This window comes from Aedes aegypti, chromosome 2 (assembly GCF_002204515.2).
Source record: "Aedes aegypti strain LVP_AGWG chromosome 2, AaegL5.0 Primary Assembly, whole genome shotgun sequence".
NCBI lineage: Eukaryota > Metazoa > Arthropoda > Insecta > Diptera > Culicidae > Aedes > Aedes aegypti.
The window spans coordinates 23,403,519-23,417,434 of NC_035108.1; the positions used below are offsets into that span (position 1 = coordinate 23,403,519).

The 13,916-nt window shown below is 37.7% G+C and overlaps 1 protein-coding gene across 9 annotated transcripts in view; it reads right to left on the reverse strand.

The window, feature by feature from the left end:
• The window catches only part of LOC5571255 (potassium voltage-gated channel subfamily H member 6), a 529,023-nt gene that overhangs the window by 360,647 nt on the left and 154,460 nt on the right, over nt 1-13,916 (reverse strand). For all 9 annotated transcript variants that reach the window (XM_021840247.1, XM_021840253.1, XM_021840246.1 and 6 more), the window contains exon 3: nt 8,547-8,777. In XM_021840247.1, the coding sequence (XP_021695939.1) occupies nt 8,547-8,777 (231 nt within the window). The remainder of the gene's footprint in view (nt 1-8,546; nt 8,778-13,916) is intronic.

Consider the following 13,916-nt stretch of genomic DNA (forward strand, 5'->3'; position numbering starts at 1 on the left):
GAAAATACCTTTGACATGGAGTGTCATACTTATACTCTTTATTTTTGAATTAGGTTTGTTTAACTGATTTACAGAAATTACATTACTGCCGGTCCCACACTATCAGAACGGTTTTAACAAACATATGAGTGACAAGTGATTATTTTTTTATGTTAAATAATCAAATAATAAGTATTGTCTTATGGTATCAGTCATATAAAATGCACAAAAGCCGTTTTCGCATACAAATTGGTCAACTTCAGAAAGTTGTATCTACACTGTTTTGAAACGATTGTTTCAATTTTATCTGTGACAAACTACAAATTACTTAAATTTTTGACAACTATTGAAAAAGTTGTATATACACTTTTGATTCAAAAGTTAAAGATAGGTTAAATTTCAAAAATAAAAAATAAATAAATAAATCCAGCAAAACAAAAAGAATTCTAACAAAGCACATGTGTCCATTAAACCCTCTTCATTTTTTCTGCGCTACTCTTTTTACTGACATGATTTTACTGACATGGACGTAGCATTCCACTAGTTAAGACCCCTCCCTCCCCCTCGTCGCAAATTCGTGAAGACCCCCCTCCCCCTAAAATGCTACGTCATTTATGGACGACCCCAAAGTGTTTCGCAAACTTTCACAAGGTACAAGAAAATCGTCGCCAGCCAACAAGATAAGGGTGATGATTTCCACAGCGGAAATTAGCATTAGCATTAGCATTAAGCACTTCGCACAAATTCGTAGGTGGTACAGTCCTTTATTATTGTATGAGGGTTGCTTCCTTCCCGTCCGTTACCAAAGTCAGAAATTTGGGACTAACCTCTAACTCTTAGACAAGATTGACTCATCCTTTAATAGTCGAGAGCCGTCCTGGTCACGTCCTTGTGAAAGCTGTGGAATGGGTAAGGAAGATTGATTGAACACCTACTTAACCCATATCCGCCCAGCGTCCTAAAAATAGGACAGAAGCCCCGAACGCCCAGCATCCTATAAATAGGACAGTACTTGTAGAGCAAATATCTTGAAAATAAAGAGGTTTAGGAGAAAACTGTCTTCTGCAAAGTTGATCACAGGACTGCTGACTTCCACTTGGTAACTATTTTAATTCAGAACTAACTCACCAGGTGGCGCACAGACGCCAACAAATGGCGCATATATAAGCAACATATGAAATAACTTTCCAGCGTACAAATATTTGCTTCGTTTGTATCTCAGTCCAGCGATGAGTTACAAAATTGGTGTCTTCGACAAAGTTCAACAACTAAAAAATACCTATTCGCATAGAACCTTACAAATTCGGAAAACACTCCCAATATGGCGCTAGTGAGCAATAACTTTATTTGCTTGTATCTTAGCCCAGTTATAAGATACAAAAATGGTGTCTTCGACAAAGTTGAACAACTAAATATCACCTATTCGCATAGAACCTTATAAATTCGGAAAACATTCCCAAGATGGCGCTAGTGAGCCAAAACTTTATTTGCTTATATCTTAGTCCAGTTATGAGATACAAAATTGGTGTCTTCGATAAAGTTGATCAACTAAATGAGAACTATTCACCTAAAATCTTATTTGTTCGGAAAACACTCAAAAGATGGCGCTAATGGTCGAACATTTCGATTACTCAGTTCAGTGATGATATACAACATTGGTGTCTTGGACAAATGTGTTTAACTGAATGAGATCTAGTCACCCGAAAACTTATTAGTTGGGAAAACTCTCACTATATGGCGTTAGTGAGCAGAGATTTTATTTGCTTGTATTTGTCCAGTTATAAGATACAAAATTGATGTCTTCGACAAAGTTGATCAACTTAATGAGAAATATTCGCCTAAAACCTTTTTAGTTCGGAATACACTCAAAAGATGGCGCTAGCGATCGAACATTTTGATTGTTTATATATTAGTTCAGTGATGAGATACAACATTGGTGTCTTTGACAAATGTGTTCAACTGAATGAGATCTATTCGCCCGAAATTTTATTAGTTCGAAAAACATTCACTAGATTGCGCTAGTGGGCAAATACTGTATTTACTTGCATCTCAGTTCTGTTATGAGATACAAAATTGTTGTCTTCGAAAATGTTGAACAACTGAATGATACTTAGTCACATAAAACCTTATAACACTCACAAGATGGCGCAAGTGGGCAAAGATTTTATTAGCGAATATCTTAGTCAAGTGATTAGATACAAAGTTTGTGTCATGGACAACGTTGAACAACTGAATCCTATTCGCCTAAAACCATATTAGTTCAGAAAACACTCACAAGGTGGCGCTAGTGGTCAAATATTTATTTTTTTATATCAGTCCAGCGATGAGACTGAAAAAAATCGAACTCTCGAATTTGGTATCTTCGTCAAAAGTGTTCAGCTGAATGGGATCTATTCGCCCAGAAACATAGTAGTTTGGAAAATTATTCCAAGATGCCACAAGTAGACAAACACATTATTTGCTTTTATCTCAATCTAGAGATTGGATACAAAGTTAGTGTTTTTGACAAAGTTGGAGAACTGAATGAGACCTATTTGCCTGGAAACTTATTACTTTGGAAATCACCTAAATGTCACTACTGGGCATACATTTTTTTCGCTTATATATCAGTCCACTGATTAAATCCAAAGAAAGCTATTCGCCTAAAACCTTCTTAGTTCGGAAGTCATTCTCATGATTGAAGTCCAGTGATGAAAAATTTGGTATCTTCGAAAACGATGATCAACTAAAGGAGATATTTTCGCAAAAAAAAACATATAAGCTGGGAATTGCTTTTATGTGCGAAACATCAAGGAAACAACCTATGAAAAATTGATCTGCCTAGATCAAAACAATGGATACTTACTATCGATTCTAGCAACAATCGCTTATTCCGGATGCAATGCTCCTTACATTTTTAGATGAACCTTGACACCATTTAGATCCTTTGATCTTTTGAAGGGAGTGAAGAACGAAAAAAACGACAAATTTACTTATTCATCTATGAACTGAACTCCAATGGTGAAGGGCGGCTGTCAAATGAGAGTAAAATTGAATAGCCGCCAACCTAAGTCCAGAACCAGTTTTATGACTTAAACGTGGAAAAGTTAAAATTATTATTCGCAAAATTACAGGTAATAAATGCGCTTGAAAGATATTGTTTGCAAGCAGTTATTTACTACCCGCTACTGCAGTGCGTTGTTGCCAACTTAATCAGAAAATTCTACTTAATTCCCAAAATGAATGTTTTCGAGAAAGTTGATTACGCCTCCGCCATTGTTTGGTCGTAGTTTTGTATGGCTGTTTACCTTTTAGAACCAGCGACGCGTTGAGGTAGCAGTAAAGAGCCTTCCTTGCTGAACTCACTCGGTCCAAAAATTGTGACATTTGAGCGGGCACGCTTCCGTATGCTCCCCAGGTATTCTGGCCAGCTCTAGTGTCAAAAATCTTGGACCGCGTGGATTCGGCTCTATCGGTGAATAAGATTATATGCATCAGTGATACTTAAACGTTATAGCCGAATAATGTTGGCTTCAAATATTCACAAATAACCGACTGTCATTGGACTGAAGGACTAGCTTTTGATCAGCACTAACGAAATTCTGATATTGCCCAATATAAATTTCGATCACTGTCAGATCAGAGTCACATTGTATACTAATAACTTGAACCAGAAAAAATATTTTGATAATTATGTTCCAATTTTCAGCTGGCAAGTTTTATATAATCTTTTTGAAGACTATTCTGAAACATCTGTAGGTTTTTTTCAAAATCAAAATATTTGATGTAAGATTTTATTTTGTTTTTGGTATAAATGGCTTAAGTGTGCATTATTGTACATGTACATGTATGAAAATGTTTGTATGTCTGTATCTTACTTACGTGGTAGAGCAGGAAAATTGAATTGAAGTCACTAAATGATTTAATCTTAATTTTCCGGCAACGCAGTCTTTATTAAAGTAAAACGAGGTGCTTATTTGCCCGACGTTTCGACACGGGTATTGTGTCTTCCTCAGGGGGTAAATATAGTTTTCGTTCTCTGTCCTATGTTTTGTCGAACTATAACTGTCTGGTGTAGGTTTTTTTGGTACATAGCTACGAAAATCACTTCCTTTTTTGTGCACAACTTGTACTGGCAATGGCGCAATTTTTCTTTTCTTTTCTTTTTTTTAGAAAAGAAAAATTGCGCCATTGCCAGTACAAGTTGTGCACAAGAAAGGAAGTGATTTTCGTAGCTATGTACCAAAAAAACCTACACCAGACAGTTATAGTTAGACAAAACATAGGACAAAGAACGAAAACTATATTTACCCCCTGAGGAAGACACAATACCCGTGTCGAAACGTCGGGCAAATAAGCACCTCGTTTTACTTTAATAAAGACTGCGTTGCCGGAAAATTAAGATTAAAACATACAGTCGATACTCCAAAAACTAAATGATTTAGTTCTTGCATGCACCTTTCGCCTCTGAAATTTTTATTCTTTATGTTGCAATTTCTTTATCAGGTTACGTCCATAAATTACGTCACGCAAAGTTTTGCCATATTCATCCTCCACAATTTTCCTCTGTATCACACTTTTTGTATGGATTCCAATTTTTATATGGGTAGTCACGTTTCATTGTAATCCCTTCCTTCCTCTTCTGTACGTGACGTAATTTATGAATTACCCCTCACCAGCAGTTTTTTCCAACTTGTTTACATTGTAATGGGTCGAACTGCATGAAAATATATTTGATTAATCTCGAAAATAAACTTATAGAACAGCTAGATATGGACGACACACTTTCAAGAATTTGTTTGGATCCCCACCATAGACTTGAAATTTTTTGGTGAAATAAGGTTTAATTTATGGGAATACGACTATGAGTAACAAAATCGGAGCTGAATTCCAATTGTGAGATACCTTGGGCGTTAACGGGTTAAGAAAGATGCAGAGAACTCTACAACCTCTCATAGGTGTTACGGGATGTTGTGGAATGTTGATGGAAAGGGTAGTGCCATTGGATACGATCGGTAGACGTTCTGGCCGACAAATGGTCAATATTTACGCATTGTGATCATGCGCTGCTGATCAGAACAAACTCACCAAATTGCTTTTTCGTAACTCCTCTGCAATCCGTCGCTGCTCTAGCAACGAATATCAAAATGCATGCACCGCACGAAAAATCGAAAAAAAAAATCTTCAATTTTTGAATAAACACGCGCGAATTCAATTGATGAAGCCATCACAGAGCACTCTCGAGCAAAATGCAAGCGAATCGAATAAAAGTAAATGAAAAAAAACAAGGCTCCACAAATCATCTTCAGATATGATCTCCGAAAAAAAAAAACACTTATCACTTTGAAAAACATGTTTTCACAGAACATTTGCACGTGGCATAGCACCACCGAATCTAATTTTTACCAGCCGAATTGAGAAAAAATACGCGAACGAGTTAAACGTGACACAAAATTCAAAACGCAGCGGCACGCACGCATGGCTTGCTGCGATCTCATGATTCCAACAGCGGAAATTTGTAACAATATGGAAAGAAATATGGTTACATAGCAAGTCATTACCGTTTGAAAACTAAGCTTGTTATCATTCTTCTTTCTGGCATTACGTTCCAATACGAACAGAATCTGTTTTTCAGCTTAGTGTAATTATGAATACTTCAACATTTATTAACTGAGAGCTTTCTTTGCCAATCGACCATTTTTGCATGTGTATATCGTGTGGCAGATACGAAGATACTCTATACCAATTCTGTCATACCTTTTCGTACCGCGGGTCAATTTTCTTTGTAGTCCACCGGTTTCACAAAATCGAACAAAAATCAGCTAACAACAAAGCTCCTTTTGGAGAAGTTGATAAAAGATACTTGCTCCTGAGCATCTCACCGAGGACACTTGCTCTGGATTACGCTACCTAGTCCAAGTTTTTGAAAAAATCTTGCCCTTATATTTATTAAAATGATGCCCAAGATTAAAAAACTACTCAGAGTTCTGCCAGAAATCGCCATCGAAATCTGTTGGATCCCACATTTCCCGAAAGTCTTGCCCAAGATTCTAATAGAGTCATGTTTTGGATTTGATTCCTACCCAAGATTTTGCGAGAGTCTTATTATTATTTTCCATTGATTGGCATTAAATAAGTACCATGCACAGGATTTAGTTGAAATTGGGCTCCCGTAACGTAGGTAGATCACCTTTTCGAGGTGCGTTACGAGGTAAGATCTACCATATTGTACTCTTGTTGTATCTGCTCTTGTTAATACTGATAAGTTATGGTCGGAAGAGTATAAGAGAGTAATAAGTCACTAAGACCCACGTATTTATCCTAGATGATGAGGAGGTCGAAGTGGAAAAATGACTCAATCAGCTTCTGAGGCTGGTTTCAATTCATGAGACAAATTCTTTCCAAGATCAAGTGCTTATTTTTGAATATCTAGGAGGTAAACGATTCCGAATCAGTGGAGTAGCAGACCTTCTACATCCTAAACAAGCTTCTTGTTTCAAGGAATCTAAATGTCTAATGAGATAACACCTGTTCACAGTTACAAAAAACGACTTTGAACCTTATAAGTAGAAACAATAATTTTAAACGCTAGAGTACCGATGCATGGTCAAAATCAGTATCATTCAACCAGCATAGTGGCCGAGCTTGATTAAGGGGCACGCTTTTGAGAGTTGCATGGTAACAAACTGTTTTCTTTAAGAGGTATAAATAGCGGTATCTTTTTCTAAATTTGCTCTATGCAAAATGGCGAAGGATGATAATTGTATAAACACGACTACTTCATTTTTTCTCAATAGTAATGGAGTCTAACGACATGCACTAAACAAAGGATACAGGTATACCACAAAAGATCACAAAAAAAAATGGTCGCAGTGGTTCTTCCCGAACAGAAACAAATGAAGGATTCTATTATAATCTTACCTTATATATATTTTGTAAACTAGAAAACAATCTGTAAAATTGTTGTCTCTTTACCAAATCCTGCTCAGCACTCTAACAGAATCTCTTCTAGGATTATGAGAGAATTATGTTCCATATTCAGTGTTTATCATGCCGAGGCTATTTCTTAAGATTTTGTTGGAATCATGTCTTAGGTTTTCATTAATTTCATGGCAATGATTGTGTAATACTTCTGCCCAAGATTTTTTGATAATTTTTTCTAGTATTTGAAATAATTTAGCTCAAGATTTTGCCAAAATTCTTCCTATAACTGCGCGAACAGATGATAATTCTGCCTACAATTACGTGATATTTCGTTTGTCCAATTTGACCTGAAACATGTGTTAAAATTTGATATAAATTAAGTTATTCTCAGCTTGGTCTTGTTGAATAGATGCGTTTTTACCACTGCGACTATCTGGGTCACTGAGTTAGTTGTCTTAGCTAAATTAACAACCAGCATAACAAAAATGAGAACATAGATCGCCGAATAACAAAATGATAGGTACTAAATTATGTTATTAATGATTATCAAATCATTAATAATTATGTATTATAATATTTAATGCAAATTATTCTGGTCAGGAGCCATTAATGAATCACGTAAATGTTCTGAACTCAAATATATGGGTTATATTTGTTCTATGAAAAAATTAAGATAATTTACTGCAAACCGCTTCACCAAAACATTGAAGAAAAGCTGTGTGATGATTTATTTCGTTATCACACATGTCTGTTGCAGATGCGCTGATAACAACTTTTGTTATCATTCTGTTATCATTGTTATCAGAATGATGGCCGGGTTTATGAAACGTGTTATCAATGTGTTCTCATCCTGTTATCCGTTTTTGCTTGGGTGGTAAAATTTACAATATCTGTTCAGAAAGAAAAATGATTGTGTTCTTAGCATATTGAATAAATTGAAAACAATCATATTTAATCTGAATACTTTTTTTTTCATTGAAGAATTGTTTTGACTCTGCAGCAGTTGCGGCGGGTACATTTCATTTGACGCAATCGTTCAGAATTTTACAGGTGATTCGATTTTTATCTAATATTCTTTTTAATAAAAAAAAATATCTACAAATAATTTCCACTGTAGTCTTATCGTTCGCAAATAGGATTATCTTATCAACATTTGCGGGACCTAAACTCAAATAAGTGTAAGTGACACTTTGATTGGTTTTGAGTTAAGAATACTAAATTGCATATTACTGTTTTTAAGCATTCAAATGGTATTTATGTTGATTTTTCTGCCCAACAGAAAGAAGATTGGTTTGTTTTTTCTTTTATAAAACATGAAAAATCGTAAAAAAAAAGCTAGAATATTGTAGATTTTTTCGAAGCTAGGTGTTTGTCACTTACTCCCTCTGCTTCTAACCTCCTTGTATGTGATATAATACAACAAAGGAGGAAGAGAATATGGAAAATCAGTGAAAAATACTACCAAAGCCATCAGTGGATGATCCATAAGAAGTAATTTCGTTACAAATGCACAATTGTTCAAAATACGAACTAAACACTTTTTTCCCATGGCACATATCCGCTACACTAGAACAAGATCTAGCTTGTTTGTCTTACATAAACGTTTGGCAATAACGCAACTGCCCCCGTCTGTCAGTCATTTCGTCACTACTGGATCCACTCACCGTTCTTCCGGTAGTACAGTATCTCGAAGTGTTTCTCCTCGCCCTTCCGCAGCGCTTCCTTGATCGACTGGACCACGGCCTGGGAGGTCATCTGGCCCTGGAGAAACTCGGTGCAGGCGGACCGCTGCATTACCTCGGCCCTCGTGAACCCGGTCATCTTGCAGAAACCGTCCGAGCAGAAGATGATGTGGCACGATTCCGGCTGCGCATTGGCCACTAGGAAGCTACGGTCTGAAAAAGGGAAGGAAGAGAAGGAAAGGAGAACGCTTGTGAATCGCATAAACTATTTATCAGATTGAGAATCGTAGAAAAGCCTTCCCCTCAAAGCAAAGGACGATGCTCCAATGCAGCTATTGAGCTGTGTGAAGTGATGGGTGTAAATTGGATTGAAGCGGTGTGGCGAAAGGAATCAAAGATCTGCTTGCTTTTAGTACCGTTTAATAGGTCGATAGGGGTGTTTTGTGTAGGATTTCTGGTTCTATTAAATTTAAGTGTCGATAATGGTGAGAATTTCCGTTCAATCAGCAATTAGAATTAGATTAGCTCCAGTTAGTAGGCATGCTAATATGTTTCGTAAAACAACCCTAAACACAGACTGCTTTAATGGTATTAATTAAAGTTAGATTGCTTGCTTGGGTTCCAATAATTTTATTCGATCACACTTATTTAAATAACCTCAATTGAATACTTTGTTCTCTTCTGATGATTTTCCGTTTGTATTTGTGCATTTCTCAAACCTCAATTTGAATACGTACAACTTATATTCTATCAAACAAAAAGTACTTTCGTGACCTTTGATGACACTCAATTTATTTTCGACCCAATTTGCCTAACAATAAATCACCCGTTACTACGAATTGGCTCATCGCACCTCATACATAATACGATTTGTCACTTGTCCTCCAAACCGTACAGCACAGAGCACAGATAAATATTTACGACCCTGTCTCTCAGTGCAATCCGGACCCGAAGAAAATAGCTCCGAATTGAACCAAAACGAGTGGTAATTTCCCCTTCTCGAGGAGACATTTCCCGCAGCCCTTGACTAGCCCCCTACCCCCACACTACACTAGATAAATACGCTAGTCCTAATTTATTGAAATATTTAAATAATTCCACCGTTCTGTTTCACCTTCTGTGTGTGTTGAGTATATTGTCGCTAGTCATGCCTGGCAGATATAAAAACCACATTTGCGTTGAAATCTGCATTGTAAGAATTAGCCGCTTCGTTTCGGGTTTAGGCAAGTCGCCTGGAGTAGCGCCCACCAGCTATGGAGGTCCATGTCGCGGCGTCGTCGTCGCCAGGAATTACGACGGAACAGCAAAACGACAAAAGGATTAGTGCTGTGGTTTCCTCCGGGATCCTAAGCGCAAACCTTGTTCCGTTCGAGGGTGTGGGTTATTTGTTGTTTTGGTGTGTGGCCACTGCCGGTTTTGTTCATTAGTGCAAAATGTCCCGTAGGGTAAATGGCGTGTTTTTGGGGTCATTGCTTGAAATATGATTATACCAGTATTCTGAAGGTATGTCCAAGTTCAAGTTCGTCTGAAATGTTTTCACACTTTGGCACTAGTAAGTATACGCTCATTGGTTTTGAAAAACTTGTAAATTGAAGAACTATTTCGAAAACAACCTTCGTAGTAACTAAGAATTTTAGAGAGTTAAAGATTTGTTAAAGACTACATCGTTTCCTCTAACGCTTCGTTTCCCACACTTCCAAGTGTTTTGATTTATTTCAGCTGGACAAGGTGGAAAGAGGACATACCTTTACCATCATCATCATTGCCAGCCCAGTGGACGATACATGTAAATGTATGAGACTCATGGGATTTCATAGTTTTACGCTGACCACCGACTGTGGTGACCTACTGTTTTAGACCGTATTATGTAATTGTTGTTTTCTATTCAGTTTGTTGACCGTGGAATATTTGTTGACGATTAACTTATTTTGATTTAGGGGATTTGATTTACGCTCCATAGAAAGAGATTTTTTTAAAAGACTAGAATCTGAGTCTCTAAATAAACAACTAACTTCCAAAATAGTGGGTTTTATTTCTGTCACTAAACGTTGCAAAGAATAGAAGAGGGCATTACTCCGGAAAGTGCGCTTTCATCCAAGGGTGAAATTGTTAATGTAGATAATTGCATCGAAATGAGCAATTAGTTCGATGCTATGAACAAATTTTCCGAACATCCAATCGAAGCAGCCTTTAGCCCAAGTTTTTTGATTCAAGTGAGGAAACAGAGAGTTCCGCTTATCGTGGTCAGTTGTTCCGAATTTGGAGGATTTAAACAGGAGATCGTAAAATTCTTAGGTTTTCTTCCAAATCACAAGGAAAGGAGTCTGTCGCGTATTGCCGAAAATCTTAAAGATCGCGAACTTCTTCTCAAACATCTTGAACATTGTTTTTACTTATGACGAAAAAAACGAACGTGTTGAAAAGTCCCTTGAAGCGATCAAAATTGGAATAAATGATTAACTTGGATTTTACCCATTCCAAGTAACAATAAGGAAAAAGAGAACCCAATCTGGCATTCTTCGGAAAGGGCTTTCTCAAGAATATTATTTAGTTCACTTTAACAAAAGCGATCTAAATAATATTGAAGCTTTAGAAAAAGCAAGACTAATGTTCGATTTCGGCCTGACATGAGAACATTTCCAGAAACCTGAAGCGCATTTTCAGAACCCCACTCAGTGCCGTCGATGCCAAAAGTGGGGTCATAGTACAAAACATTGCCGCATGGATGCTAAATGCAAAAATCATTCTCTTCTCACGCTAAGGACATCTGTCCTGTGAAGGAAGTTTATATGCGCAAATTGCAGGGACAATCAAACTTTTGGGATTGCCCTTCGCGTACGCGAATCGTCGAGGCTCGTACCAGTCATATAAACGGCAACGGCAATCTCCAACAATGTTCATTTTACAATTAACGATCGCTTGCTTAATTATCATACCTATCCGATATATTTTAATAATGCTCATTCACAACCTAATTTTCTTCCCTTTGACCGTTCGAATCTATTAATGTTTAATACCAATGCTTCCGCAGGTAACTTCAGTTTCTTCCCTTGAAATTTTCTTTCAACAGGTAACCATCTGAATTGTTTCAAATCGAATGGAAATGCTGCTGCAGGTAACTTCTATTCTGTCTCTTCATCAACGGAAAATCCCAACGGAAAATAATCAGAAAATGCACCTACTTCTTGCTACATGTCTCCCTCTGATTTTGATTGTTCAACTGAAAATTTGCTTTTCTATTTTAAAGATCAGGGAAAAACCCGGTGGAGTTGAACTCTTCTATTGGGGTTCTTCCTCCAACAGGAGTTAAACCTATGTTACAGAGTTCATTATTCCCTTACACTTTCCAGTGAGCTCTTTTAAGGTGAAGATTAATCGAAGCCAAACCTCAAATTTTCTAGAGCACATACATCTTCACCTTGAGGAAGTGTCAAGTAAATTTCTATTCATTGTTCAAGTAAGGATAGTTATGTGAAAACCATGAAACACTTGTTGACTCCATTTCTGCGGCAGCACTAACTGGGAAGACTAAAACTGCTGGTGATGTTGTAACGGTGGATCAGCTGAGGTTGCAGGCTCAGAGACCCCTTCCTTCTATCCTACCACACAATTCGGGACGACTGAAACGGCTGGAGATATTGAACGTTGGATTAACGGCTTGAAGATGTTGGCGTGCGCCAGAAAGAGCAGGGGCTCTCGTAATGCCTGATAGTTTACGGTTGGTATCGGTGGACGGTCTGAGTTGGATGCAAACTTGGACCCTTCTTCTTCTTCTTTCTGGCGTTACGTCCCAACTGGGACAAAGCCTGCTCCTCAGATTAGTGTTCTTATGAGCACTTCCACAGTTATTAACTGAGAGCTTTCTTTGCCGATTGACCATTTTTGCATGTGTATATCGTGTGGCAGGTACGAAGATACACTCTATGCCCTGTGAATCGATAAAATTTCCTTTACGAAAAGATCCTCGACCAGCGGGACTCGAACCCACGACCCTCAGCATGGTCATGCAGAATAGCTGCGCGTTTACCACTACGGCTATCTGGGCACCTAGAAACTCGGACCCTTATTAACGTGAATTTTAGCACATTAACATACGGCTAGTTCCACACCTGACTAGGAGCACCAGGAGGGTGCCCCAAGGTAATGCCAGATGGGCATCCCATGAAAACGGGGTAAGGAAGGTGAAACGATCATTCCGTACCATTCCATTTTAAATTTTTCATACGTTTTAATGGCTTTAATGTTTATTGAAACACTTTTATTTAACGTGTAATCGTGTATTACAAGATTAAAAAGCTTTTCCTAATACGCCACCTGTGTAAAACAAGCGGTAACTGTGATTCAAATCGGTATGAAAAAATTTCGTAGTACCTATGAACATGAAGTAATCTACATTCAGGCGGTTTGCATTTATCTGATCGAAACTCGGTTCAAGTGGAAAATTCCATAATTTAAGGTGAAGATGGATCGAAGCCAAACTTCAAATTTTCAAGAGCACGGATCTAGAGAACCAAACATCCGTTTAAGCTGAAAACTTAATCGATTGGTCACTAGCTGGTGGTGACCAATCCGTTAGGTTTTCAGCTCAAACGGGTCTTTGGTTCTCTAGATCCGTGCTCTTGAAAATTTGAAGTTTGGCTTCGATTTATCTTCACCTTAATTGCGCAGTAGAGAATATTTGAACGGAACAGAGAGCTATTTTCTGTATTATCACGATATCCAATCAAAAATTACGTTGTACGCTCTCAGTAAAACTTTCATATATTCGATCGACCATCATTTCATATGGAGTTCTCAAAGTGAACAGTTCGATTAGAACAAGTGAAATCGAGTTTCAAATAATCGATATTGGAAAATATTGTTCGAATTGTTATAGCTAAATTCGAAGTAATTCCGCGATTAAATTTAAATCCAGTGAAAAATTCTAATTTGAAATTTAAATTGCAGAAGTATTACCTTTTTTTGAGTTCGGGTAGTTTTTGTTGGTGAACAAATAGGCAGTAGTCCACACTGTGCCTTAGCGTGTGACTTGAATCAGGTAAGCTCTAATGCGACCATATGTGAAGAAGTGAGTTGTGCTAAAATACCACGTTGTTTAGGCATAGCCCAATCAACGAGGGCAGTCAGTTTTGAGCGGTTCAAACGGAATACCTAAGCCCGTTTCTGGTAGATCTTGGTCGGCCTTTACGCGATCCCGACCACGTGGCTTCATTCCGCATTCCTCGACCCCAGATTCTACCGGTGAGCTGCCATAAAGTGATCTTGGACCGTTCCAACTTAAGTGTCCCTACTACCGAACTACGAATACCGTTCATCGAAGTAAACCATTCGAACTGCTCGACCGTTAGTCGA